Source organism: Microtus oregoni, unplaced genomic scaffold, assembly GCF_018167655.1.
Source record: "Microtus oregoni isolate MIOR12 unplaced genomic scaffold, Mior012 000016F_ref0000370, whole genome shotgun sequence".
Lineage (NCBI taxonomy): Eukaryota > Metazoa > Chordata > Mammalia > Rodentia > Cricetidae > Microtus > Microtus oregoni.
The window spans coordinates 690,385-717,144 of record NW_024543075.1 but is presented as its reverse complement, the minus strand read 5'-3'; the positions used below and the strand labels follow the sequence as shown (position 1 = coordinate 717,144).

Genomic DNA, 26,760 nt, shown 5'->3' with positions numbered 1-26,760 from the left:
TACCCACACACAAAACACACTGATTAAAAATAGAAACAAAGCTTTAAAATACATCTTAAATTTTAAAAAGAGTTAAAATTAAGGTGAAGAGCAATAGAGAAAAAGACATTGACTTTGACCTCTGGCCTCCATATGCACACATCCATACATGTAGGTGCACATGTTCATGAACACACAAACATGCACAGACACAGATGCATGCTTATACCAAAAAAAGAAAAGAAGGAAACTGGTAAAAAGTAATTCACAAGAAAAATGACATCTGAACTTCATTTCCAACATGCACATTACAGGTTAAAGGTCTTCAACTTCACAGCTGGAAATAATTAAGGCTAGAAAGAAGCCCACAGAACCCAGTACCTGTCGGTGCATGGAGTCTTTATTTGCAATTTCATTTTCAAGTTTGTCATTGAGGTCATGCACAGACGTGGCTTCACGCTGTGCTGCGAGGTAGCGTTTCTCAAGGGTGGTGATTCTTTCCTCCATATCCTCCTTCTGGGCCATTGCCTGTGTTGTAGATTCCAGAGGGAAATGGGGGTCATAAATGCAGAACTTATCAGAACACTCAGGAGACAAAAAGACTAAACTCATCTCAAGTGTGAAACTGCTGTTTCCCCAAAGTAAACTGTCAGTTTTTCCAGACTGAGTAGAATGGATGTACTTTAAGCATATTCACCCACATGATCAGCAGCTTTGCCTGGTCAATCTGCTCATGTCGCCAAGTGTGTACTTGACTACACAATATTAATAAAACAACACTCCATATGACACTTCAAGCATCCAAGAATCTGATGGCACTGGTGGTGAAGGAGTAGCCTGTGTCTGACAGACTCACATAGCACTGCAGGCAGATTGCTTCATTTTCTCAGGTAAGAACTGGAGAAACTTGCAAAGCTCAAGCATGTTGACAAATGAAACGAAAGTCAGCAGCAAAACCAATGCTACAAAGCCCAAACACAGAGAACAGGACCAGAACTTTTGGCATGTTTGATATCTGTCTGCTATCCCCAAATTCAGTTTTTAGCTCCTTTCTTATTTCGCAAGTGATTGTTTGCAAACTTTAATATATTTTTCGAAGAAGCAAGTCTTAAAAGAATATCACGTAATTCTGACACATAAATAATTCCCTGTGGCCCAAGGAAAGCACAACCTAGTAAGTTCTATAATACATACAGTGTTTCCTTTGATCTGAATTCTTACAACAAATCACATTTGTCTCAATTAAAGCTCCCTGATCTCACATATGCTAAAAGGTCGGGGCCTGATGGGGTAACAAAAGACAGATTCAGATGGGACAGAAAGAGTTTTACAAGACAGCATGCAGCTCTCATTTCTTTTCTAATGATTAATGAGGGTCTTGTAAATAGTTACCAAGGAAAAATAATTTTGAGGTGCATATATAAATATGTATTTCCATAAAGACCCTGATGACCAGAATGAAGCAACCTCAGTACTCAACACCACACCATCCAAAATGACAGAAATAGCTGGCACACTCCCTCTAACCCCTACACAAGCATAACTGACACCATGTTTATGGGTTATGTGGACAAGTCAGAAGGAACAGAACACAAGGAAGAACACTGTAGCAGCCAGTAGCAATGGAGGCATGTGAACCCCACATGAGAGCAGTGCAGGAGGGAAGGACACACGATCTGTATCCCAAAGGTCCCTGTAAGTGAGAGCAAAAGACAAAGGCAACAGGAAGTCAAGTGTACCCCACACTCACTTCACGGACATCTCGCTGAAGTTTCGTATTCATCTCTTCAGACTTGATAAGATCTTTTCTAGCTGTGTCTAGATCCTCCTCCAGCTCTGCTGCATGACTAGACAGGGAGGCCAGGCGCTCCTTCATCTGGCTCTGCTCTCTTGCCTGCCTGTCTATGACTTCCTGCAGCTCCAGCACTTTGGCAAGATCCTCATGGCTCAAGGAGCCGTCGGAAGATCTCTGAAAAGCATAGCCTTATGGCAGTCTGTTTGGCATACCTCCAGAAAAACAGGGACCCTCAGAGGAACCTGTATGCTCCCCAGAGGACACAGACTTTGCCACTGTTCCCCAACAACCCCATGTGGCAAAACAAAACCAAACACCCCACAGAAAAAAAGTCAAGGACTTGCCTTGCCATTGGTGCTTGGTGTGTTCTCCTGTTCATGGTGTCCATCAACCATTCCATCTGTTAGTGTTTTCTTCTGATTATTCTGTTCTTTAAGAATCATTAGCTAAAACGGAAAATTTGAACACACCAGCATGAGATCTTTATGTAAGAGAAACAAGCAAAGGTGGCCACTGGCTTTGGAAGACAAGTGCTGTAACTGCTGTGCAGCCAAAGTCTCCAGCAGAGCTGTAAAAACCATTTGGCATCTGCGGACAGAGAGGCACTTAGAAGAGCTGAGGGCTGAGTCCAGTGACGCCAGCAGGCTGACCTAGGAAAAGTAGTAACTTCTGGTGTCTATTACTGTCTCACACTTCTAAATTAAGCAACAATAATCAAACCCTTTAGTCGAACCCCATGACAATACCCTAAGCTCACCTCTTTGTGGGTGGCACCCAGTTCCTCCTCTAACAAGCTGCACCTCTCCAGAGCTACTCGTAGTCGCTCTCGTACCTGCAAGAGAAGGGCTGAGTGTGCACTTGGACTCCTGCTGCATGCCTAAGGCAACACAGAATTAGTGGAATATAACAGATGGCTATCTACTGCCACTGAGAATATCCAGTGGCTTTGAGTAAGGCTGACTGGAACTTGTGAACTCCTATTGCCTCAATCTCCTAAGTGCAGGGACCACAGGTGTGTGCATTTTAAATCTGGCAAAATCTTATTCCTAAATAAATCAGGGCCTGGCCGTGGTGGCACATGCCTTTGATCCTAGCACTTGGGAAGAAGAGGCAGGAAGATCTCTGTGAGTTTGAGGCCAGCCTGGTCTACAAGAGTAAGTTCCAGAATAAGCACTAAAGCTACAGAGAAACCCTGTCTTGGGGAAAAGGAAGGAAGGAAGGAAGGAAGGAAGGAAGGAAGGCAGGCACGCAGGCAGGCAGCAGCAGGCTGGCTGGAGAGATGGCCCAGCAGTTAAGAGCATTGCCTGCTCTTCCAAAGGTCCTGAGTTCAATTCCCAGCAACCACATGGTGGCTCACAATCATCTGTAATGAGGTCTGGTGCCCTCTTCTGGCCTGCAGGCATACACACAGACAGAATATTATAGACAAAATAAATAAATATAAAAGAAAGAAAGAAAGAAAGAAAGAAAGAAAGGAAAGAAAGAAAGAAAGATCAGACCACCAAGTTATTATTATTTTGCTTTTTTTGATGGGGAGGGGAAGGTTGAGATAGAATCTTGCTACATAGCCATAGGGCCTAGTACTATCTATGTAGCAAAGGCTGTCTTTGAACTCTCAGCAATCCTCCTTGTCTCTCAAGTACTAGGATCACAGGCTTTAGGAATCATACTAGGTCCAAATTCTTATCAGCACATTGATAGAAAAATTTTACATATTTTAAGACATTCAAGGCAAGGATGCTCATCAGCCACAGAGGCCAGTGCCTTCTAACAGAGAAGCCTTTCACAGGAGCTCCAGAAGTTATAAAACAGTGACTACAGCATCCATAAGGCCCCCTGACAGGGCACACAGATATCGGTGTGGTGATGGTACCTTCTCATCCAAAGCTTTGTGATGCTCAAACAGTGACTTCAGTGCTTTCAGCACCTCCACCTCACTGGACACGCCTGCAGGCGACTGTGCCTGCCTCTTCACCACTGTCATCCGCAGAGAGCGCTCGTGCCTGGACACAAGGCACTCTAGGTGCTCCAGCAACAGCTGCAACAGAGCCCAGAAGGCAATAAAGTGCTTGCCTCACAGGTAAGCACTCCACCCCACAGCAAGGGAAGATGGATTCAACTCAACACAAGCAGAGCAGCCCCCTAAGGTCCCATGATGCTTAACGGACTGATGGCCACTATGCAGAGTGAGAAAGGCGTAAATGACTGACCCTGGTGTTGTTCCTCTCTGCCTTCAGCTCAGCGATTTCCTCCTCCCTCTCCAGAAGTTGCTCCCTACACACGTTGAGTTCCTTCGTGAGCGCAGCAAACTCCTAGAGGGCAACAAGCACAAAAGGACTGAATGAACTCATGAGCAAACAGAAACTTCAAAGACTCCAAGAGCCTCTACTGCCTCTACCCACTAGAACGCACAAAGAAGATCCTCCAGGGAATGGGGGACTGACTGGCCTATCTGCAGGCTTCCCTAATAACTCAAACCCTCACTAAGCTGTCCAGCTTTCCCTCTCCCTGTTTCCCAGTCATGACCAGTGGGCATGCTGAATCCAAGCCCACTTCCTCAGCAACCTCAAGAGATCAGGAATGAAGCAAGTAAAGACACTTTTTGTGCTGAAGACATGTAATTTAGAATTATTGGAAACAGAAAAGAAAAGGCCTACAAGACTACTTACTGTCTGGCCTGACCTCTCTGTGGGCATTTCATGGCTAGTCTTTTTAGGCAGAAAGTGAACTAACCTTAAAAATTGATTTTTCACAAGACCAAACCTTTTGCAGAGAAGTGGAGAGAGCTCCCAAGTTGTCATCCCCATTGCTGCCCCAGGGCACTACTCGCACTGTCTACTGAGTGTTCAGGACATCAGGGACAAGTTGAATATAAGTCATGAGTTCACAAGCGCCTGCCAGTTTCTCAGTGGAGCCAAGCCCTTTAAAATAATTATCTGAAGTAATGCACCTGCTGTTTCTCTGGGCTTTTTAAAGGAAATGGGAGGCATAATGGCCTGCCTGATACAGAACAAACAGACATTCAAAGTACAAAGAGTGGTTGTTGAGCAATTTTACTTTTAAAAAGCAGTCATGTGAATTGGGCAGTGGTGGCATATGCCCAGGCAGAGGCGCAGGCAGGCAGCCTGGTCTACATGAGTTCTAGGACAGCCAGTGCTACACACAGAAACCTGGGGGTGGGGGAATCATGTTCAAATCACATCTACATCAGACCTTTGCCCCTCAGAACCAACTGACCACCAGTCGCCTGCTCTTGATTCATCAGACTGGCCCAGAAACGCTACCTATGCCACAAGTCAAGCACAGTCTGTGGATGAAGAAAGACAGTCAACAGTTGAGTTATCTCAAGGGGATCAGTAGAAGGGAGACAGAGGTGATGGAGGAGGGTCATCTGTGTTATTTTCATTGGTTAATAAAGAAACTGCCTTGGCTTTTTGATAGGGCAGGATTTAGATAGGTGGAGTAGACAAAACAGAATTCTGGGAAAAAGAACACTGAGTAAAGCAGACAATATAGCTCTCTTCTTCAAGATGGATGCAGGTTAAGACAATATAGCTCTCTTCTTCAAGATGGACGCAGGTTAAGGTCTTTCCCAGTAAGCCACCACCTCGTGGTGCTACACAGATTAATAAATATGGGTTAAAGAAAGATGTGAAAATTAGCCAATAAGAGGCTGAAACTAACGGGCCAGGCAGTGTTTAAATGAATACAATTTGTGTGTTGTTATTTCGGGTGTTAAGCTAGCCGTGCAGCAGCCGGGCAGGATGAAAAGCAGGCCTGCCTGCAGCTCCTTCTACACAGAGGAGATGGTTGAGAATGCAATGGTCAATGGGAAGCCGCACAGCATTTATCCCCCCACCCCCCGTGGTTGTGGGAAGCAAGTATCATTTTAACTTATTACTGTCTCTCAGAAGAAATTAGCAATTCTCCTGCAGGAATAGTAGCTGTGATAATCCATTCTTGGTCTGGCAGCAGGAGTTTGGCCAGAGAGACCAAAAACACCGAGACTAAGCACAGGCTCAGATGGCAATGCCACATGTTGCAGCCCTCAAGGACTTTAAAGGAAGCCCTGAAACTGGTTCTAAAGAGCACAAAGAAGGTTGGGGAGGGGGAGACTCAGTGGACCCTGGTGCTGTATGGGTTAAGAGACAGGGATTCTAGCACAAGGATGGCTCAAGACTCTACAGAGTGGAATGACTGGGCAGAGCGTGCTCTGAAGGGAGAGGAATGGACATGCCTTATTTAAGATAAGCAGACAGCAATGTCAGAGGGGGCTACAACTCCCCAGTCAGGGCTCCTGGTATGTTCAGGAGCAGGATACCAGTAGAAGAACAGGAGCCAAGTCCTGGACAGCCAGAAATGCAGGAGCACCAACAAAAGACCCAGATGTCAATGAGGCAGAAGCAAAATTACTGGTACTGGCAGATGAAGTGGGTTGGCCCATTATGGGAGTGAGTGGTGAGACAGAAGTCAATGGTAACAACAGTAGTTCTGTGTCATGGTAACTGGAGTAAAGGAAACAGTACAACAATGACGTCAGAACCAGAAGCAAATCAAGAACAAATAATGCAGAGGCTACATACAGAAAGAAGATCAGCCTTCCAAAAGATAGGACTCTTGTTTACAGATGGCAAGAATCATGGGCATCATTCAGATAAGAAGCCAAGGGGAGAGGCAGAATTTCTTGGGCACAAAGCAAAATCAGAGTTAGTAAAAGGAGCTCCTTTGGGAACAGAGACAGCTTGAGTTTGGGGATGGTACAGGATGGCCCCCAGGAGAGACAATACTTCCAGCACACAGTGGCCAAGAGGGTAAGAGGAGGATGAACACACTGCTGCAAGGAGGGACTCACAGGATTTCAGAGTGGCAAGAAAGGGATTGGCTCAAGACTGGATAGGGATGGAAAACTGTCAGCATCTTATGGTCTGAGGTTTACATTCAACAAATACATCTCATCAAGGAGAAGCAAAAGACACACAGGCAGACTGCACAAGCTACAGGCCTGTTACTTCCCGGGACGCCCTCATTCCCATACAAGTCTACATCCTATGTCATCACCTAGCATCGCTCCATCTCTCAGCAGCAAAAGCAAACAGCTTGTAAGTTTTTCATTCTTTTTTAAGACAGGGTCTCACTAGGTAGCCCAGTCTAACCTTGAACTTATGACCATCTGCTATAGCCTCCCAAGTGTCTAGCTTTGGCCTTCATCTTTTTCAAATGTTTGTTACAGACTTGCTTTAAGATTCCTAAGCTGTTTTGATGTGCTGGAGTTCTCCCCCCACACACACTCCCCACTGTCCCCTACCCCCCTCGGTTCCTCTCTCTGTGCAACAGCCTTGGCTGTAGTGAAACTTATTCTGTAAATCTGGCTGATCTCCAACTCACAGAGCTCTACCTGCTTCTGCTTCCTGAGTGCCGGATTAAAGGTATGTGCCACCATACCCGACTCCATGTGTCCTCCTCTTACCACAGAAGGACTACATTTATTCTGTTATTTCATTACATATACATATTTACCATAAACTCAACAGTCCAGACCAATGGTGGCACACTGCTCCAGCTACAGAAAACAAACTCACAACACTTGGCATCATTTTATTCAAAGAAAAAACTTTCTCTTGGCTCAAAAGGATCCAACAACTGAAAATGTTATCAAAGCAAATTTAATTTAGGAGTTTAGATAAACAACAGGCAGGAAATTCCAAAGTAGCAGACTCTAAAACCACATTCCTGCTTGTATCACTGTTGCACAAAAAAATCTACAAGACCCTCAGCCATGTGCAGTAGGGATCTACACATCACCACATAGGGACCAACTTTTCACATACCCTTTTTCTCTTAAAACAAAATTAATTTCAACCAGGCACATTCAGATACTCCAGGCAACCCAGCACTCAGGTGATGGAAGCAGAAGGATCAGGAGTTCAAGACCATCTTCAGCAATATAGTGAATTTGAGGCCAACATGGGCTATATGAGATCTTGTCTTTTAAAAAATAAAAATAAAAAAAGAAAGAAAGACGGAGAGAGGGATTAAAAACAGTATTGCCAGACTAGGGCGATGTGATGGCTTAATTTATAGAGCATTTGCTGCACAAGCACAAGGACCTGAGCTTGATCCTTAGAACCCATGTTAGAAAGAAAAGGCTGGGTGCAATGGCCTATGTTTCTAAACCAAGTGATAGGAAAGCAGAGGCAAGAGGATCCCTGGGGCTCACTTGCCTGGCCAGCCTAGCATCACTGGCCAACCCTAACCAAGAAAGACAAGACAACCTGAGGTTGTACATGACCTTTATACAGACTTGCCCACACATACACCAAGCAAACAGAAAATGATCACAACCTGGTGCCGAAGGTCTGGCCTGGTTGTTAAGAGCACTTACTGCGCTTGCAGAAGACATGTATTCACTTACCAGCATCTATATGGCAGCTCACAAAAATAAGTAATATTGTTTTAAAAATACTGTAACCCAAGTATGCTACTTATATTTTTTTAAAGATTGGTTAATTTCTGTATAAATCTAAGCATGTGTCTGTCTGTATGTCACTAATGTGCCAAATGCCTGTGGAGGACAGTAGAGGGCATCAATCTCCTGGAACTAGAGTCAGACAGTTGTCAGCTACCATGTGGGTACAGGGAATTGAATCTGAGGCCTCTGTAAGAACAGCAACCTCTCCAGCCCCACTTTACTGTCAATGAAAGAGAACAGCAGGCACCAAGGCCATGTCTCTCTACAGGCCACCACCTCCTACCTTCCTACTCTCCAGGAGGTGGCACCACTCCCCACCCCATCCACACTACCTAGCTCAGTCCCTTCCACACCTGTGATACATTCCATACATTCCATACTCTATACTCTGCCAGCAGCATCAATGGCACCTCTTAAAGTTTAAATTGTATTTTGTTACTGTGCTAAAAAACTTCCATGATTACTCCAGCATTTTTAAAAAGGCATCTCTACCACACACCATGTGAGAGTCAGTCTGAGGACACTGTGCTGCTGAAAAATAAGTCAGACACAGAAGTACAAATATTGTAGCAAATGTGAGTGTTCTCATCTGCACTGTGCAATTAAAAAACAAAAGAACCCAAACTGGGTGGAAAAGTTCACCAAATGCAAAAATGTCTGTATCTTGTCATTTTAGGACATAGTCAAAAGACAACACAAAACAGTAAAATGCGTCTCAACACAAAAGCCAACCCTCACAACTGACACACTGAAGTGGACATTACTGTCCACATTGAAGCAAACCATGGGAGAAAGGGCTGGGGGGACAATCTGGCCCATGATTCACAGTCTCTTGGGACCTGCCCAGAGCCACACAGCCACAGAAGCAACAGCTTGCCAATCACCAGGCATCAGTAGCAGGCTAAAAATGGGTATAGCAGTGTGCTGCTGCGGTCCCAGCCCTTGGGAGCAGAGGCAGTTTGAAAACAGCTTGGGCTATGGAGAGAAGCTGTCTCAAAAAACAAACAATTCCGTCACAAGTTCTAGTATGTCTAGTTCTTTTCCCATTTCTCTTTTTGAAAAATCATGCAAAGTCCACACCTAACCTTAACATCTCACTAGGAAGGCCTGTTTTGGTGAAAGCAAATACACACTATTCTCCTTCTGCATACAGATCAACTGCAGAAAAATGCACTTGAACTGCTAGTGCTGTGACATCCTACAGCCAGTGAGGGTGGTGCTAAAAGTGACCATTTATATCTCCCAGTGGAATGGATTGTTGATCACTAAAACTAGAAAAAAGGGCCAGCAAGATGGCTCATGGGAAAAAGCACTTGCTGCACAAGCCCAACACACTATGGAAGGATAAAACTTATTCCTGAAAGTTGCCCTCTGACTTCCACACATGTGCTATAGGAAATACAAGCACACACATGCACAAACACTTGCATATATAAACATACACAAATAATATGAAGTAAAATCTTTGGTTTTAAAAAGAGAAAGAAAAAAGGTTGTCCCTTTTGTGAACAAGGTGGAAGCTCAATGGCATGGCAGTAGGGACCAATCACTTGGAGGAAGGACTTGCTCAGGTATGGCCCACAGTCCCTCTCTGGCATGCAAGTCCTACTTTTGTTCTTACCATCTGTGCAGCCTGGCTTCAGCCCCACTTCCTCCCCAGAAGAGTTCTGGCCAATACAGCCTCCACTGAGGGTACAAGCCGGCTTCCATCCCCACCTGACCCAGCCTGAAAGATTGCAAAGGCTGCCAGACACCCCAGTTCCTGCTTTGCCACTTTAGAACTCAGGTGACTTCTGGAGTCACCTGCCTGTCCCACCTCCAGCTCTCTGCTACTCATTTCTATTTGGGTATCTCACATGGCTCCATATACTCTCACACTGGGTTCATCAATTCTTCCTTCCCCGCCTCCAGCTCCTCCTAAGCCCAGTAGACATAAGCACCCAGCATATAGGTCAGATGCTTACACAGCGTGGCACCTCTTTCCACTCCCTTCATCACCTGCCACTGAGGACTCTCATGGCTGACTGCACCTCCTATATATATCTTCTGGACTCATCTACTTCCCAGAGCCTAGCTCCTCTATCAGGCCACCATGTCTGCTTAGACCGCTATGAACCTGCCTAGTTCCCTGGGTCTCCCTTCTTCCTTCTTTCAAATCTGTTTTTTGTTTTTCTGAAACAAACAAAAACCTGAGACTCCTTTGCTTGATTACTTTAAGAAAGCCCTAGAGCAAAAGCTTCTCTGGTACGAGTGAAAAGCAGTGACACATCAAAGCCACCGGACATGTAACCCAAGCATTTGCACGGGTCTCTCGCTAACCCTCACTGCCAGGTAGCACCAGCCCTCCAAGTAGAGAACAGCAGTGGCTCCAGTAGTAATCACTGCCTCACAGTCAGCTTGCTGGCACAGGGAAGTCCACGTTCCTGCACACTGTCTCTGCCCCTCTTATGAACATCACTTCACACTGGTCCTCTGCCTCAATCCATGAATCTACCCACTCTCAGAGCAGCTGCTGCCACCCTGCAGTTCAGAGTTTGGGCACTTAGTAGAGAGGCCTCCCTCAACTTCCCCTTTTGGGCACTAGCAAACCAGCTTCTCAGTCCCTAGTCCATGCACCTTACTTCTAGCCTAAGTGTTCCAGCAGGCAGAAGCCCAGGTCCACAGCACAACGCCTACCAGCCAGGTCTTCCTAACCAGTGCGTGATACCCAAGTGATGGCAATGGCACAAAAGATACTACCCTCAAAAGAGATGTTGCCAAATGACACCATCTGGTTGGGCTCTGGTTTCAGCAGACCACACCAACCCCAGGTTTTCAGGTAACAGGACATGGCCTACTCAGTAGAGATGTCCTATACAGAAAAACTATTCCCACAAACTCCTAGCTAGGCCTCACCCACCTGAGTCAACACTTCTGATGGCTGCACCTGGCTTGTTTTGACAGCTTCCCTGGGTAGTTCACTACCCTTCCATTATGGAAACAGGCCTTTCTGATCTCAGGTATGTCACACAAGTTCCTCCTTCAGGCTCATTTACCTACAGAATGCATGTAAAGATTCCTCATTCTACCCAGGGTCCAAGACCACCACGTGAGACACCTGACTGCCAGGCAGTGGCACTGCTAGTACATTAGCTTAACAGAAGGCCTGTTGTGGAATATTACTTTAACCATGTAAAGATATGCTACATTTTCTTTATGTTGCAGAAGATTAACTATGTAAAGGTGTGTTACAAATTTGGGTTTTTTGTTTTTGGGGGTTTTCTGGGTTTTGTTGTTGTTGTTTTCCTTTGGTTTTTTGAGATAGAGTTTCTCTGTGTAGCTTTGGAGCCTGTCCTATCACACTGCTCTGTAGAGCAGGCTGGCCTTAAACTCACAGAGATCTACCTGCCTCTGCCTCCCAAGTGCTGGGATTAAAGACATGCACTACCACCGTCCAGTATGTTACACATCTGTTTATGTTGCGTTTACTATATAAAAATGTGCTGCTGTTTCACCTTGCCTGCCTAAGGTAGCTGATTGGTCTAATAAAAGCTGAATGGGCAATGCTAGGCAGTAGAGGGATAGGTGGGGCTGGCGGATGGAGAGAGTAAGCAGGGAAAGGAATCTAGGCTTGGCGGGGAAAGAAAAATTAACAAGAAAGAAAAAGAGGGAGACGCTCAGGGCCCAGTCAGCCAGGCAGTTGCTGACAGACAGATCAGTGTAAGATATTTATTATGAAAGAAAGACAAAAAGTCCTGAGACAAAACATAGATGAAGAGAAACAGGCTAATTTAAGTTATAAGAGCTGCTGGGCAGTGGTGGCACATGCCTTTAATCCCTCAGCACCCAGGGGGCAGAGGCAGGTGGATCTCTGTGAGTTCAAGGCCAGCCTGGTCTGTAGACTAAGTTCCAGGACAGCTAGGGCTACACAAGGAAACCCTGTCTCAACCCCTGCCCCATAAAAAGAGCTCGTGGGATAAGCATAAGACAAGCATTCAAAACTAATAAGTCTCCATGTCATGATTTGAGGGCTGGCAACCAAAGAAAGACTGCTACAGAGGCCCATAAACCCTTCGTGTGGCACTGTGACTCCTGAGGGGACCCAGGTAACTGCTAGAGATACACTAGCTGACTTTGTCATTCATGAAGATGAGGTCAGTGAAGTTTCTTCAGGTCATCCTTCTTTGCAGCGGCGGCAGCAGCATTTTCTCCAAACAAGAGTCTCCTTACACATGTGACATGAGGCGTCATCACTCTGGGACCACAACAAATCTCCAGACTGCACTTGCCATGATTTATCTGTGCTAAGAAGAAAGTCTTCAAGAATGGCCTGGACTTAGGGTGTCACAGCTCAATAAATATTCTCAAGGTTTGGCACCCTCAGAACCCAAGGATCTTAATTTCTCCTCTCAACCTGCACTAGATGCTGGATCATCATTAGCCTCAGGTCTGGGCTGCCTTCTGGAGCTGGCTCTGCATGCTGAGGAGTTGCCAGAACCTAAACAGACCCATCAAAACCTGAATATGGAGGGCTAGAGAGATTGCTCAACAGTTAGGAGCACTGGCTGCTCTTATAGAGGCCCTAGGGTCAGTTCTCAGCACCCACTCACACAGTGACTTACAGCTATCTTTAGAAAAACTCTCAGTTTCAAAGGATCTGGCACCTTCTGGCCTATGTCGGCACCAGGTATGTGCACAATGTGCTTACATACATACAAGCAAACATTCATATACATACAATAAAAATAAACAAATATTAAAACAAAAAAACCTGAATGTGGACTCAAGCTCAGCACAGCACACACAAAAGATAAGAAACAAAACAGCCAGGCAGATCTGGAGGAACAGAAGGGCCAGGAAGCGGTTTCAAACACAGGGCTCAGGAGATTGAACACACACATCCCTTTCTCAGCTTCTGGATCAGCAGCTATGGAGATCGTGCTCTGGACTCCTAACCTGAAACAGCTCTGTGTGAGGGGAGCCCTGAAAGTCCTAGTGTGGCCCTGGCCCAACTATAGCTAGCCAACGGCCTGGGCTCAGCCGGGACACTGCCTCACTCCTGACAAGTAGTCATTCCTGAGAAGCCAACATCTTTTTCTGTTGTTCCTGGGGGCACTGTGGTTAATGAGGAGCTGGTGTAGCTGTTGTGTGCCAGAATGTGGGATGTCTCGTAGTGCAGTCAGGCTCAGCTACTTCCCGTGCACTTATAGAAGAGCTAGGACACTGCACTGGTTTTTAAAGGCCATGCCTGTAGTTCAGCTTCTTTGACGATGCTACTCTGTGACAAAAGAAATCACACTGTACACATTACTGGAGCTGTACTCACCCTGCTGTGCCACACAACTAGAATGGGTCAGTCAGAGGGCATGTGCTCTGTCAATGCCACTGCCATCAACCACAGGGCACTGAACATGAACACACAGCAGATCAGCTTTACTGTCTGTTAGTCTCCAATATAGTTAAAACTCACAGCAAAAGGCATATTATGTTTTGATTAAAAAGTTAAAGGCTACATATAGTCATAAGTGCTCATGTATGAGTAAGCAAGGGCATCCTGCACTGGTTCAGCATCAAAGCCGATGGTCTAGTCCCACAACCCAGCAACTAAGCAACTATCTTACCCTCTTTCCTTTCCCTTTGTGTGAGTTTTGGTTTCTGAGATGAATGGCTCACATAGTCCAGGCTGGTCTCAAATTCACTTTGTAGTAGAGGATGACTTTGAACTCCTGACCTTCTTCCTATGTCACCTGAGTGCTGGAATCACAAGAGTACACATCATGCCTGAATATGAATTACTTCTACTTCTAAACATGTGCGCGCACACACACAATGTGCTTAAGTCATTTGAATGTCAGCATCATTTCTCTGTTATAATACTTGTCTTTTTAAGACTCTCTAATACTATAGACAGAATGAATTACTATCTACTATAAAACAGAAAACAGCCATAAGCCTGAAGTGAACTATACTTGGTATAGCTGAATCCTCTTAGCCATCATACACAGCACAGCTGGTGCCCATCGCAGGACTCTGAGAAGAAGCTCTTCCTCTAGTCATCTCACCTTAGGCTGAACGGCGAGCACTGGCTTGCACCTCAGCCTTTCAGGTACACAGGCCTGCAAGGAGTCAGAGGTAAGACAATGCACTCTGGCTGCAAGCTAAGTTTCCATGTAGGACACATTTATCTCCTGTCTATAGCACTACCATATCCATTTAAATCCTCCACAGAAAAGTCACATTGTTTTTCTCTTTGCTCGACAACCCAATCTTTCGGTGAGCCATATGGGCACCCTTGAGATTCTATCTTGCAAAGGAACTGTAAGCTGTGCCTGTGGGACACCAAGTCAGTCCCTGGGCATGTGCCTCCCAAACTGCTGCCATGTCCGAATGCAGTGGTTATGCCTTGTGATGCTGGCAGCAAGGGTACACTAAGCACAAAACAGCATGTGGGTGTGGGAAGCGCCAGTGTCGCAGCTCTGTGGGCCTGACAGGCTGATGCCAACCTGAGGGCAGAGCCCTGAGTAACTTGCTGTTCCTCTGGGAAAATGACATAATACTGGCCTCACTGGCCAGTAAAGACAGGAAAACTCAAGGAATTCTTCCTCTTTGTACACACATATACATACACTACTCAATACTTTCCACACCAGGCAGGGGAGTATTCACACACAGAGCATTTCTCCAACACACACTGGCCAGGTTCCCAATTCCATCTGACTCTGCATGGCCTACCCAGAGAGAGCATCAGATCCCACAGGTGGGCCCAGCCTACAAGACTGCACATCCTAAAGGTGGCATCACACTCCAGGCTGTGGCCTGTAAGTCGAGAGCTTCTTCAGGCCCCTCCTTGATTCTGGGTCACTTGCTGGAGTAGCTCATAGAACTCAGGGCAGCGCTGCCTTACACCTGCCCACTACTTTATTATAAAGGCCACGATGAAGGGCGACCACAGCCACCAGACCAGAGAGCCTCGAGGTGAGGCACCTGGAAGGGGATGCCTCCATGTCACCTTCAGGCTCACTGCCCCCTGGCACCTCCCGTGGTCAGCTATCTGGATATTTGCACCCTGTCTTTAACTTTTTTGTTTTGTTGTTTTTATAGATAGAGTTTCTCTGTGTAGCTCTGGCTGTTCTGGGATTCCATTTGTAGACCAGACTGGCCTTGAATTTAGAGATATGCCTGTCTCTGCCTCCTGAATACTGGGACTAAAGGTATGTGCCACACAAGCTTCTGTCTTTTACTTTTTATTGAGGTTTTAAGGGTCAAGCAGGCTAATGCCATCACAGCCTCTAGTCACTCTCCCCTCCCTCGAGGCTAGGGAAGGGGCGGGATTGAGATCCCAAATCCTTGGGAGTACCTTGAACTTTCTGGTGCCCAGTCCCAACATGAGACAACATGAGCACCCAGAATCACTTGTGACCCACAAAGGACGTTCCTGCCACTCTGGAAAATTTGGGAGATGAAAGGGCAATGGTCAAGGCAAAGACCTAACACACAGTTCTTGTCAGTCTCACATCTGTCACCAACTTAGCACCAGCTCATATACACAGGTCAGCAGATCTTGGAAAACATCCAGATACTGAACACTGACACCATTTCCCAAGGCTGTGTGTGCATCAGGGGCAGGTACACACAAATGTCTCTGAAGACAAACTTGGCATTCTGCACTGAGCAATTGCACTGCTACAGGAATCATTGCCAGGCTCACTTAAGAGTTTTACCCTGGAGACATTAATCTGTCAACATTGCATCTGGGGTAGGGAGGATCTAAAGCTGCTATGAAGCCTCAAGAGGATACAGGACATGATGATCAACACTGTAACATATGTAAAAGACACCAGTGACACATCTCAGCCTCAGCTGTTGACAGGCAAGAGCTTCAGGTCACCCATTCTGCTCATATCAGGAATGCTATTGGATGGACTGGGTCAGAGAAGGTGTTCCAGAATGAAAGGAAGGTCTAGGTGGGAAATCAGAACTGAACGGTGTCTTGTTAAAGAGTTCTCCTGGCACTAAGGAACACATGTACCCCAGTATGGTCAGCTGTATTACAGCATTTCCTGGCCATTTATTGATGGCCCAGGAAACACAAAGGTTCCAGTGTTCATGGTCACACAGCTCTGGCTACACAAAATAGTGTAACTGAACTTGAAAGGCCCTGGGTGCTCGTTCATGAATTTCTCCTAGTAAGAATGACTGCCTACAGGAAAAGACATAAAAAGACGTAAGTGATTGGTGGGAAAGATAAGAAGAAAGAGCTATTGTCAAGCCAGGAAGAGTCTGCACACGCCCCTTCTCCCAGTCCCACACAGACATTGCTTTGCTGTACAAACTGCCCATCACAATCCTCCCACACAAGTTCTCACAGGGCCCACTAAAGCCCTGGAAGTTACCAGCCTCTTGAGAGCTTCCAACCCTTCAGGCCTCTGCTGTTTCTCTCTCAGTCCTCCTGCCCTCCCAATAGCTTCCCTGTACTCACTTCCAGGGAACCACAGCTCTCATTCCACCCCTGCTGCTGCTGCTGCCTCTTCCCACCACGTCATGAAGGACCAGCAGAGAACACAATGATGAGGAGACTCTGTAGGAGGTTGGGGAGGCCAAATAGCTCAGCCTTTCAGTTCTTGCTTCTGCAGTACTGGGTGAAGCGCATATGTGCTGGGCAAGCTCTGCCTCTGAACGCACCTTATGTCATGATCAAGCACTTCCCAAGGGCAGCTGCTGCTTCTTTCAACTCAATTTTGTAATGTGTATGGATGTTCCTGTGTATGGATGCATGTGTGCATATAGGGAGGTGTGCACATATGTGTGTGTACAATGTGGAGGGCAGGAATCAGCCTTTGTGTCATTCCTCAGGAGCTGTCCATCTTGTTTTTTTTGAGAGAGTATCTCTCCCTGGCCTGGCTCTAGGTTAGGCTGGTTGGCTAGCAAGGCCCAGGGTTTCACCTATTTCCACCTCCTTGGAGATTATAACCACACTCAGCTTTTGCTTTTATTATCATTATTTATGTATGGGTTTTTTGTCTGCATGTATGTCTATGTGGAGCCCTGGGACTGGAGTTACAGATTCTTGTGAGCTGCCAAGTGTGATGGAGGAAGGTCATTGGTTAATTATAATAAAGAAACTGCCTTGGCCCATTTTATTGGTTAGAACATAGGTGGGTGGAGTAAACAGAACAGAATGCTGGGAGGAAGAGGAAGTGAGCTCAGAGACGCCATGCTCCCCTCTCCTGGGCAGACGCACGCGATGAAGCAAGCCGCCAGGTCAGACATGCTGAATCTTTCCCGGTAAGACTGGTGCTACACAGTTTATTAGAGATGGGTTAATCGGGATATCAGAATTAGCCAGTAAGGGCTGGAACTAATGGGCCAGGCAGTGTTTAAAAGAATACAGTTTTCGTGTAATTATTTCGGGGCATAAGCTGGCGGCCGGGAGCTGGGGCAGCAGGGAAGCAGCCCGCAGCCCCTCACTACACAAGTGGGTGCTGGGAATTGGACCTAGATCCTCTAAAAGAGTCATCTCTCTAGCTCAACACCCAGATTTTTTATATGGGTTCTGGGAACTGAACTCAGGTCTTCATATGCTTAAAGCAAACATTTTACCGAGTTATTTCCCCAACACATCCCTCAATACTTTCAAAAGAGGTTTTCTTTAAGTGGAGAAAACCCCAGAGCCTGCTATACCACAGAATACAGCAGAGTCAAGGATGAAGACACCAGCTCCTCTGTTCCTGTCTATCTTACAGGAGGCCGTCACTGACTTGAGGCCTATCTAGAGTCGACATGGATTTCGGATTTGGTTTTGCTTTTTTGAGAGATGGTTTCTGTGTAGTCCTGGCAGTCCTGGAACTCCGTAGACCAGGCTAGCCTTTAACTCTAGAGATCCATCTGCCTCTGCCTCCCAAGTCCTGGGATTAAAAGCCCACCACCACTGCCCAGCCATATCTTTAAATGAACAGCAGTGGTAAGAGATGGTTGTGAGAAGAACAATTCTAGACACTTGTCCTCAAAAAGCTGGCAGTCTTTACCTCAATGTTCTGCGTGTGTTATCACTTCTTTATGAAGTAGCCTGAAACATTTAGAGCCAGTCTCTGGGTTAACTTACAACTAAGGACTATGCCAGTATCTCAAAATACAGAAAAGTATGGTTTCCACATGAAGAAAGTAAGCTATCTGCCCACACCCCAGAAGCTCTGCCCTGTACTAACAGAATCCAAACCAGGGTCATCAACCATTCTGATGCCTCCTGCCCAAGCAGAGCAAGTACATGTTAGGCTAACCATCTTCTACCAGCACCTAGCTCTTCCCAGATGGCCTTGCACAGAGAAACCGCAGCTCCATGAAGGGAAGCACATAGGGATGCCCACAGGAGTATGCTTCCCAGTAGGTTCTTCATTCACTGCAGCTTTTCTGGAACAAGTATTTCTATGATTTGCACAAGAAAAAAAAATGGAGTGCACATTCTCGCCAGTCTAGTATTCTAGACACCACCAGTGTGACCGCACAGAAGCCTAAGCTGTCTGTGAGAAATGACTCTGACAGACAGGAATAAAAGTAACAAGGGCAGTGACACGACAGAACTCTGGGAAAGATGGCAGTACACTGGGAACAGCGTCCCTTGGCAAGTTTCCTGACAATCCCAGTTAGGAGGTGGGGTTCACTGCTGTGTGAGATATGCTGGTCTGTCACAGTTCAGCCAGGCTGTTGCTATATGCAGTGTTTTGGTTGGTGACATCTGATCCCACTTTCTATATGTGGTCCACCTCCAAGGAGCAGCATGTGGCCCTGAGGAACAGCTTACTACTCCAACCATGTGCTGTCCCAACTGCAGCACAGGTTGGTCATCCTCACTGCTGAAGGGAAGGAAGGTTCCTACAGGGGTAGTTATTGGACCCAGGCACCTAGCAGTGTCCCTGGCAACACAGGGTTCAGGTTAAACCAGCACCTTCTCCAATTCCTTCACACAGAAACAGGGCCATATGGCTCATAGTCTTCACAGACACTGGTCCTTCTCAAGGGCCTTCAGGTAACTGCTTTCTGAGCATTCTCCACAGGCTGCCTCCAGACTTTCAACACTATACCTGAAAACTTAAGCCTCTCTAGACTGCCTCTGGCAGCACCCTCACTATGGGCACACTGGATGAAAGGCTGAAGCTGCAAGTGCTCAACACTCCATGGTATTCAACTGTTTTCCCTCATCTCCCCACTTCCCTCACTGGTCATGTGAACTTCTGGAATCTTAAAGATCTTCTTCACCATGGCCCACCTTGGTAACCCTAAAAATGGGGCTGTTAATGGCCACTATCTATGGACTGATTATACCAGGCTCAGTACTGAACATGTCACACTGCTGTCCCCACAATCTAAGGTAAAGCTCACAGCAAAAAGCAGAAACAGAGGCAACATTCCAGACTCACACACTTGCAAAGCCTTGAAGAACACAGCCCTAACATGCAATCCTCCAGAAGAACCAACACAATCATGAAGACTCATCAACTTCCTGTGTCTTAAAGTCCCTTTCCCACACTCGAGACAGGGATGTAATCCTGTTGTACTTACAGGAGGAAAGATCTCAACACTGTAGGAGGGTGTCTTTGGGTGTCCCTCCTACCTGGCCTGACCAACCTTCACCTCACCTTCAATCACTTGCCTTCTGCAGTGGAGTCTGGAACACAGTCTCCCTCTAATTCAGTGAAGGACTATGTAGATAAAACACTGAGAGGGCTGGAGAGATGGCTCAGCGGTTAAGAGCATTGCCTGCTCTTCCTAAAGGTCCTGAATTCAATTCCCAGCAACCACATGGTGGCTCACAGCCATCTGTAATGAGGTCTAGTGCCCTCTTCTGGCCTTCAGGCATACATGCAGAAAGAATATTGTATACATAATAAATAAATATTTAAAAAAAAAAAAAACACTGAGAAGAGAGTGCTTAGACCCATCCAGCTTTCACACTTCCACAGGTGCTCCTAGGACCACCTTCACAACACACCTCACCTGGGTCTGGGTGTCAGCCTTCGCTGCAAAGACCCCAGAAAGATGCGCCTCTTACACTGATCTGCAGGACCATAACCTCCTATGCTGCAGAGAAAGAACCCTAGGCCCCAAGAGGTTATAGGACACAGCAGAGTCAAAGCCACCTCTTTCTGCTGAGGGGCCATGCACTTCCCCTCAGCCAGGCTGCAGCACATCAAATGGTCAGTGAAGGGAGAGATGAGGGAGGAGTATGCCCCTCATGACACACAACCGGGGCTGGCTGACATGACATTCTCAAACATCACTTCCACTTTCTCTGTTGCTGCAGCAACTTCAGTTAGCTCCAAGTGTGTCACAGCTGCAGTCAATGAATTCAATCACCAGGAATAAAAAGCTGACGAGATGTTAGTTACAAAGCAGAGGCACTGGCTGGAAAGAAGGGTATCCGTGGGAAGAGAAGATGATGAGGGGTGGCGATGATCAAAATGCACTATACTCATCCACGAACAGATCACCAACCTAGTATTATATAAATAACACAATATTGTACTATATGTATATAGCATATACATAATATAGACTAATTTTAAAATTGGTCATGGGCAGGCAGGGAGATTCAGCAGCTATATAGAAAGACACTAGCCAGCAAGCCTAGACCCCACATGGTAGAAGGAAAGAATTGACTCCTGCAAGTTGTCCTCTGACCTCCACATTTATGCCATGTACATGTACACACACTCTCTGTCTCTCCAAATTTAAAACTCATCATATACTGTCTGTAACTCCAGTCTTGGGAGATAAGACACCCTCTTCTGGCCTCTATAGGTAACGTATACATGGTATACATTCATGCAGGCAGGCAAAACACTCACACACATAAAATAAATACATTTTTAAAATAAGTGGCACACACTTTACATATGACACACATTGTACTGAGCTGGAAAAAACATGAAGAAAAACAACAGGAAGTCAAATGCCCTATGTAAACTAAGCACAGGAGCTGCAGACAAGAGGAGACATCTAAAAACAGGATTTAAGATTTGGGGCATAAAAGAAACCAACTTCAGACATCAGGAAATCAGCTCATCAGCTCATGACACCTGTGTGCTGTGTGCCCACTATGCACTGTGTGCCCGCCATGTGTCCTGCACCATGCTCAGCACGAGGCACTAGACTACTCAGTGCATGGTTCCACCTCAGGTTTTGGCCCAGCTGTATGGAAAGGACAGAAGGACAGCTAAAGATCCTCTGCCACAGAAGCAGCACTGCAGTCCAATTATATACGCTGGGGACACCTGAGAGGTAATTCTGTGTACCCAATCTTGTGCTAGTCGGAGAAGTTTGGAGCCAGACTGCCTGTTGGATTTAGATGCATGCCACCACTCAGTGCCTGCAGAACCCTAAGCTGGTGATAAGGCCTCACGAGGCAATGTCCTCATCTATGATGTGGTGCCATCAGCCTGTTAGAGCCCCATTATGAGCATCAGAGGCTAAGTGGGCTTAGAGGCAATCAATGCCTGTCAACCAGTACGCCCCCATCTTCCCAATACCCACATACCCAGTACAAGGTATGCTGAACTCACAGCAGACAAGCAACATGTGCTTGCTAGGTAGAAACCAGACACCACTATCCATGATATACTGATAAGAGAACCCAACGCTCAGAAATGAGTAAACTAACAGGAGACAAGGAGGCAGACATCCTGCCTGAGGACACACTTGTCGTACCCACCTACCTTCTCTGACCTGAGTATAACAAAGGAAAAGAGAAGGGTGGGATGTATCTTAAGAGATGATCAGAAATGGTGAGAGACATGGCAAGGTATACTTTTAAACTATGCATGCCAATTACTCTCCATCATCAAAAGGAAAGCACACATAAGCATTTATATAGAACGGCTTTAAATAACACAAGGAACAAAAAACCAGCTTGCCTAGTCTCTCTGGACATGAGCTTAGCAGTGTGGTAGAGGCATAGGAGCAGAGTCATATAACAGCAAAGTAAAATTCCACACAGAATGGCTTTAAGGGGGGCTGGAGAGATGGCTCAGAGGTTAAGAGTATTGCCTGCTCTTCCAAAGGTCCTGAGTTCACTTCCTGGCAACCACATGGTGGCTCACAACTACCTATAATGAGGTCTGGTGCCCTATTCTGGCATGCAGACATACACACAGACAGAGTATTGTATACATAACAAATAAATAAATAAATATTTAAAAAAATAAAAAGAATGCCTTGAAGCACTTCCAGCAACTGGACCTCCAGTTCCGTTACCACCAAACTTAGCATTTTAATATGCATAAAAGAAATGTTGCACCAGACTCTTCAAATTGACACTCCAACCCATTCAGCACTTCAGCAAGACTTCCTCTGTCACCATTTAACCCACTGTGTCTGAAGCAAAGGGAAAGGAAAGCTTGGGAGTTCCAGAGATTGACTGCACAGGAGTACCGACTCCTGGCAAGCAGCATTTTCAGTTTTCCTATGCGTGACTGGACTGCAGCACACCACCATGGTGGACCTGAAAACAATGTCTACATAGCCCTGGTACTGATTTAAGCTGCACAGGCCGGTGGGTGACTAGCCCATCTGCAAAGCAGAAAAATATGGGAATGCAGGATACGCTTCAAGATCTCAAATTTATTTTTGGAGCAAAATGAAATTTCCTCCTTGGAATAAGAATGAGACTCAGTGAAAAGCAAAAGGATGAACTTCACAGGGACCGCCCCTGCCAAGAGGGCCTCAGCACAGCAGCCTGCCAGCTCTAGCCAAACCCCTGCTTTTAGCCACAGAGAAGGAAAAAAACAAACAAACAAACAAACACAAAGTGGAAACATTTTGTCCACATCTCTGAAGCTGGATCCTCAATAGGGCCCATTTACCACTATCAGGTCAGAACCCAGGACCACCTGCACCCACGCCACCTGTCCAGTGAGACAAGGTCACTTAGTGGGCATTCCTTACAGTTCTGCCTTGCTAGACATGTGCCATCTTGTGCCTTTCTGACGGGTGTGACTGTCAACTCTAAGGGTTTGGTCAGCTGACAGACACATCTCTGAGAGGTTTAAGTATGGAGAAAAACCTGTCCTGAATGTAGGATGCTGCATGAGGTGGGCTATGGTCCTATACTGAATAAAAATGGAAAAAGCAGGAAGCCAGATGAATTCATTTTGTTTCCTGCTTACAGGTATAATGTATCCAGCAGCCTCAGACTTCATCACGACCTTTCCTGTCTTTAAGGACTGGACCTTCTTAAACTGTGAGTCGAAAGTAAACACTCCTTCCCTTCAGTTGCTTCTGGGCAACTTCAGAGGAACAAGGAAATACAGAAAACTGGTTCCAATAAGGGGGACTGATGCTGCTAAACCTGACTATGTGCTTCTCAGGCCTTTGAACCTGGTTTGTGCAGGCCCAGGAATGCAGTAAGCAGAGTCTAGTGGACAACTCTGACAGGAGCTTGAAAGACCAGAATGCTAAAAGAAACACGCAGAGGAGGCCTGGCTCATGAGGTTTCAGAGAAGAATAAGGAAATTCCAAGACAGCGCAACTTACACTGTGCATGACTGCTGCTCACTGCACTTACTCAGCTCTGCAGAGACCACAGAACAAGACTGGCAAAAAGGCAGCACCGAGCTTAAGAAACACAGGTGCAGAGAAAGCACTGTCATCTTTAGAGATCAGCACCACTGAAGAGGAACTCGGACTCTACACTGGGACAACAGCAAATGTGTCCTGAGAACAAGACCTCACCCATCAAAGGCTCCAGCTTGTGAAAAGGTTCAGATGAAAGGACAAAACTTGTGCTAAGAAAGCAAATGAAGGCGTTTCTTGCTCAAAGGCAAGTCCAAAGAAGTGTTTTGGCAGGTTCAGCTACCAAGGTGCACATAGGCCACTACAGCTGTAACTACAGCTGTGATGGCAGGGGCCAGATCACTTCTAGATCTGGCCACACAACTTGGCAACATCATCCTATGGTTTTGTAAGCATGTAAAATGCAAGACTAAGAGGGTCATGGAGGCATAATCTGAGAGGAGGGAGCCTCAATTGAGAAAATGCCTCCATAAGATCAGGCTACAGGCAAGCCTATAGGGTATTTTCTTAATTAGTGATTAATATGGGAGGGCCAAAGCCATTGTTAGCGGTACCACCCCCTAACCCCTGCACCCCACCCAGCCACCGCTGGTGGTCCTGGAAGCTATAAGAAACTGTGCTGAGCTGACCATAGGAAGCAAGCCAGTAAACAGTGTACCTGGAAGTGTAATATTAAATGAACCCCTTCCTTCCCAAGTTGCTTTTGGTCATGGTGTTTTATCACAGCAATAGAAACTCTGAGACAGAGGATCACACCAAATTCCAGGAAGCCTCTAAGGCCAGGTGTGTCAGGGTCAGATTCCCCCCCACAAACAGGAGTTGTGAAAGTGATGGCTGCATTGCAGTGGACATTCCAGGATACTGGAGATAACAGGACTGCAGGACATCTGCCAAGAAAGCAGGAAACATGCAGCTCACCAAGACAAGTGCTATAGGCAGCAGAAGCAGGGGCAATCACCAAGGCTACTGATGCCCTGAGTCCATCAAGTGTTATGGACCTGCAAGACCGGCTGCTTGCCTGCTGGCCTTTCCTTGTCACCCTTGCTCCTCCCTTTTAGAACAGGAATATTTACCCTCTACTGCTGCATACTAGAAATCCATTTCCTCACTTACCTTTTGATTTTAGAAGGGCTCATGTTAAACAACTGCCTTGTGACTCAGAAGAGACTAGTTAAGACTGTGGAGCCTGGGTATACATTTTTTTAAATATTTATTTATTTTTATGTATACAATATTCTGTCTGCATGTCTGCATGCCAGAAGAGGCCACCAGACCTCATTACAGATGGTTGTGAGCCACCATGTGGTTGCTGGGAATTGAACTGAGGACCTTTGGAAGAGCAGGCAATGCTCTTAACCACTGAGCCATCTCTCAGCCCCCCTGGGTATATACCTTTAATCCAGCACTCAGGAAGCAGAGAGGTTCTCTCTCTAAGTTTGAGGTCAGCCTGTTCTACATAGTGAATCTAATAATAATAATAATAATAATAATAATAATAATAATAATAATAATAATGGCTACAGAGATGGCTCAGTGGTTAAGAGCATGCACCATTCTACCAGAGAACCAGAGTTCAATTCCTTGCACCCATGTCAGGTGGCTCACAAAAACCTGTAGCTCCAGCGCCAAGAGCTCCAACTCCTCTGGCCTCTACAAGCACCTACACACACATGCACATACCTATACAACAGATACACATACACATAATAAAGAAAAATAGTTAAGCCGGGCAATGGTGGCGCACGCCTTTAATCCCAGCACTCGGGAGGCAGAGGCAGGCGGATCTCTGTGAGTTCGAGACCAGCCTGGTCTACAGAGCTAGTTCCAGGACAGGCTCCAAAGCCACAGGGAAACCCTGTCTCGAAAAAAAAAAAAAAAAGAAAAATAGTTAAAGGAGCTGGAAAAATGGCTCAGCAGCACCCAAATGGCATTTCACAAATGACTCTAACTCCAATTCCAGGGGATCCAACACCCATGACTGAAAAAAAAAAAGTACGGTGGCACATGCCTTTAATTACAACATTTAGGAGACAGACACAGATCTCTGTGAATTCCAAAGGCAGTCTGACCTACACATGAAGTTCCAACACTTTGGAGACAGACAGGAGAATCCTGAGTTCAGAAGTTTGAGGCGACTCTAAGCAACACAGAAATACCCTATTATAAATTAGTAAACAGAGCCAGGAGTAGTGGTGCACACCTAAACAACAGTACTCAGGAAGCAGAGGAGGGTGGATCCCTCGATCCTTGTGCGTTTAAGGCCAACCAGGTCTACACAGTGAGTTTCACAACAGTGAAGAAACCCTGTCTCAAAACAAAAAAAAAGAAAAAAGAAAAAAATTAATAAATGGGGCTAGGGGAGATGGCTCAGTGGGTGGGTACTGGATGCCAAGCCTGATAATCTGCATTTAATCCCCAGAACTCAAGGTGGAGAGAACTGAACCCAGAAAGTTGTCCTCTGATTCACACACATAACCAATCAATAACTATAATTTTTAAATAACTAAGAATAAATTAACTATGTATCAAATATATAATTATTTTGTTGTTGCGGCAATGCTAAATCAAATTACTTTAAAACACAGTATTTAGGAGAAAGGTTTAAAAAATCTATTATTTTAATTGTACATTCTTAAAATATATTTATTCTCAATTCTCCCAAAAAATTGGTAAGAAACCCTCAGCCTAGTCAGGTGGTAGTGGTGCATGCCTTTAATCCCAGCACTCAGGAGACAAAGGCAGGTGGATCTCTGAGTTCGATACCAGCCTGGTCTACAGAGCGAGTTCCAAAACAGGTTCCAAACCTTCACAGTGAAACCCTGTTTCGAAAAACAGAAAGAAAGAAAGGAAGGAAGGAGGGAGGGAGGGAGGGAGGGAGGGAGAAAGAAGAAATCCTCAGCCTGCCAGGTGTAGTGGTGTTCACCTGTAACCACAGCACTCAGGAGGCTGAAGCTGGAAGGCTAACTACAGAGTT

At 45.9% G+C, this 26,760-nt stretch overlaps 1 protein-coding gene across 8 annotated transcripts in view; it reads right to left on the bottom strand.

The window, feature by feature from the left end:
* Ppfia1 (PTPRF interacting protein alpha 1) overlaps positions 1 to 26,760 on the bottom strand; it is an 85,313-nt gene that overhangs the window by 46,306 nt on the left and 12,247 nt on the right. For all 8 annotated transcript variants that reach the window (XM_041666097.1, XM_041666099.1, XM_041666102.1 and 5 more), the window contains exons 3-8: positions 3,985 to 4,086; positions 3,648 to 3,812; positions 2,532 to 2,606; positions 2,119 to 2,220; positions 1,730 to 1,948; positions 361 to 507 (exon numbers count right to left, since the gene is read on the bottom strand). In XM_041666097.1, coding sequence (XP_041522031.1) covers positions 361 to 507; positions 1,730 to 1,948; positions 2,119 to 2,220; positions 2,532 to 2,606; positions 3,648 to 3,812; positions 3,985 to 4,086 — 810 coding nt within the window. The remainder of the gene's footprint in view (positions 1 to 360; positions 508 to 1,729; positions 1,949 to 2,118; positions 2,221 to 2,531; positions 2,607 to 3,647; positions 3,813 to 3,984; positions 4,087 to 26,760) is intronic.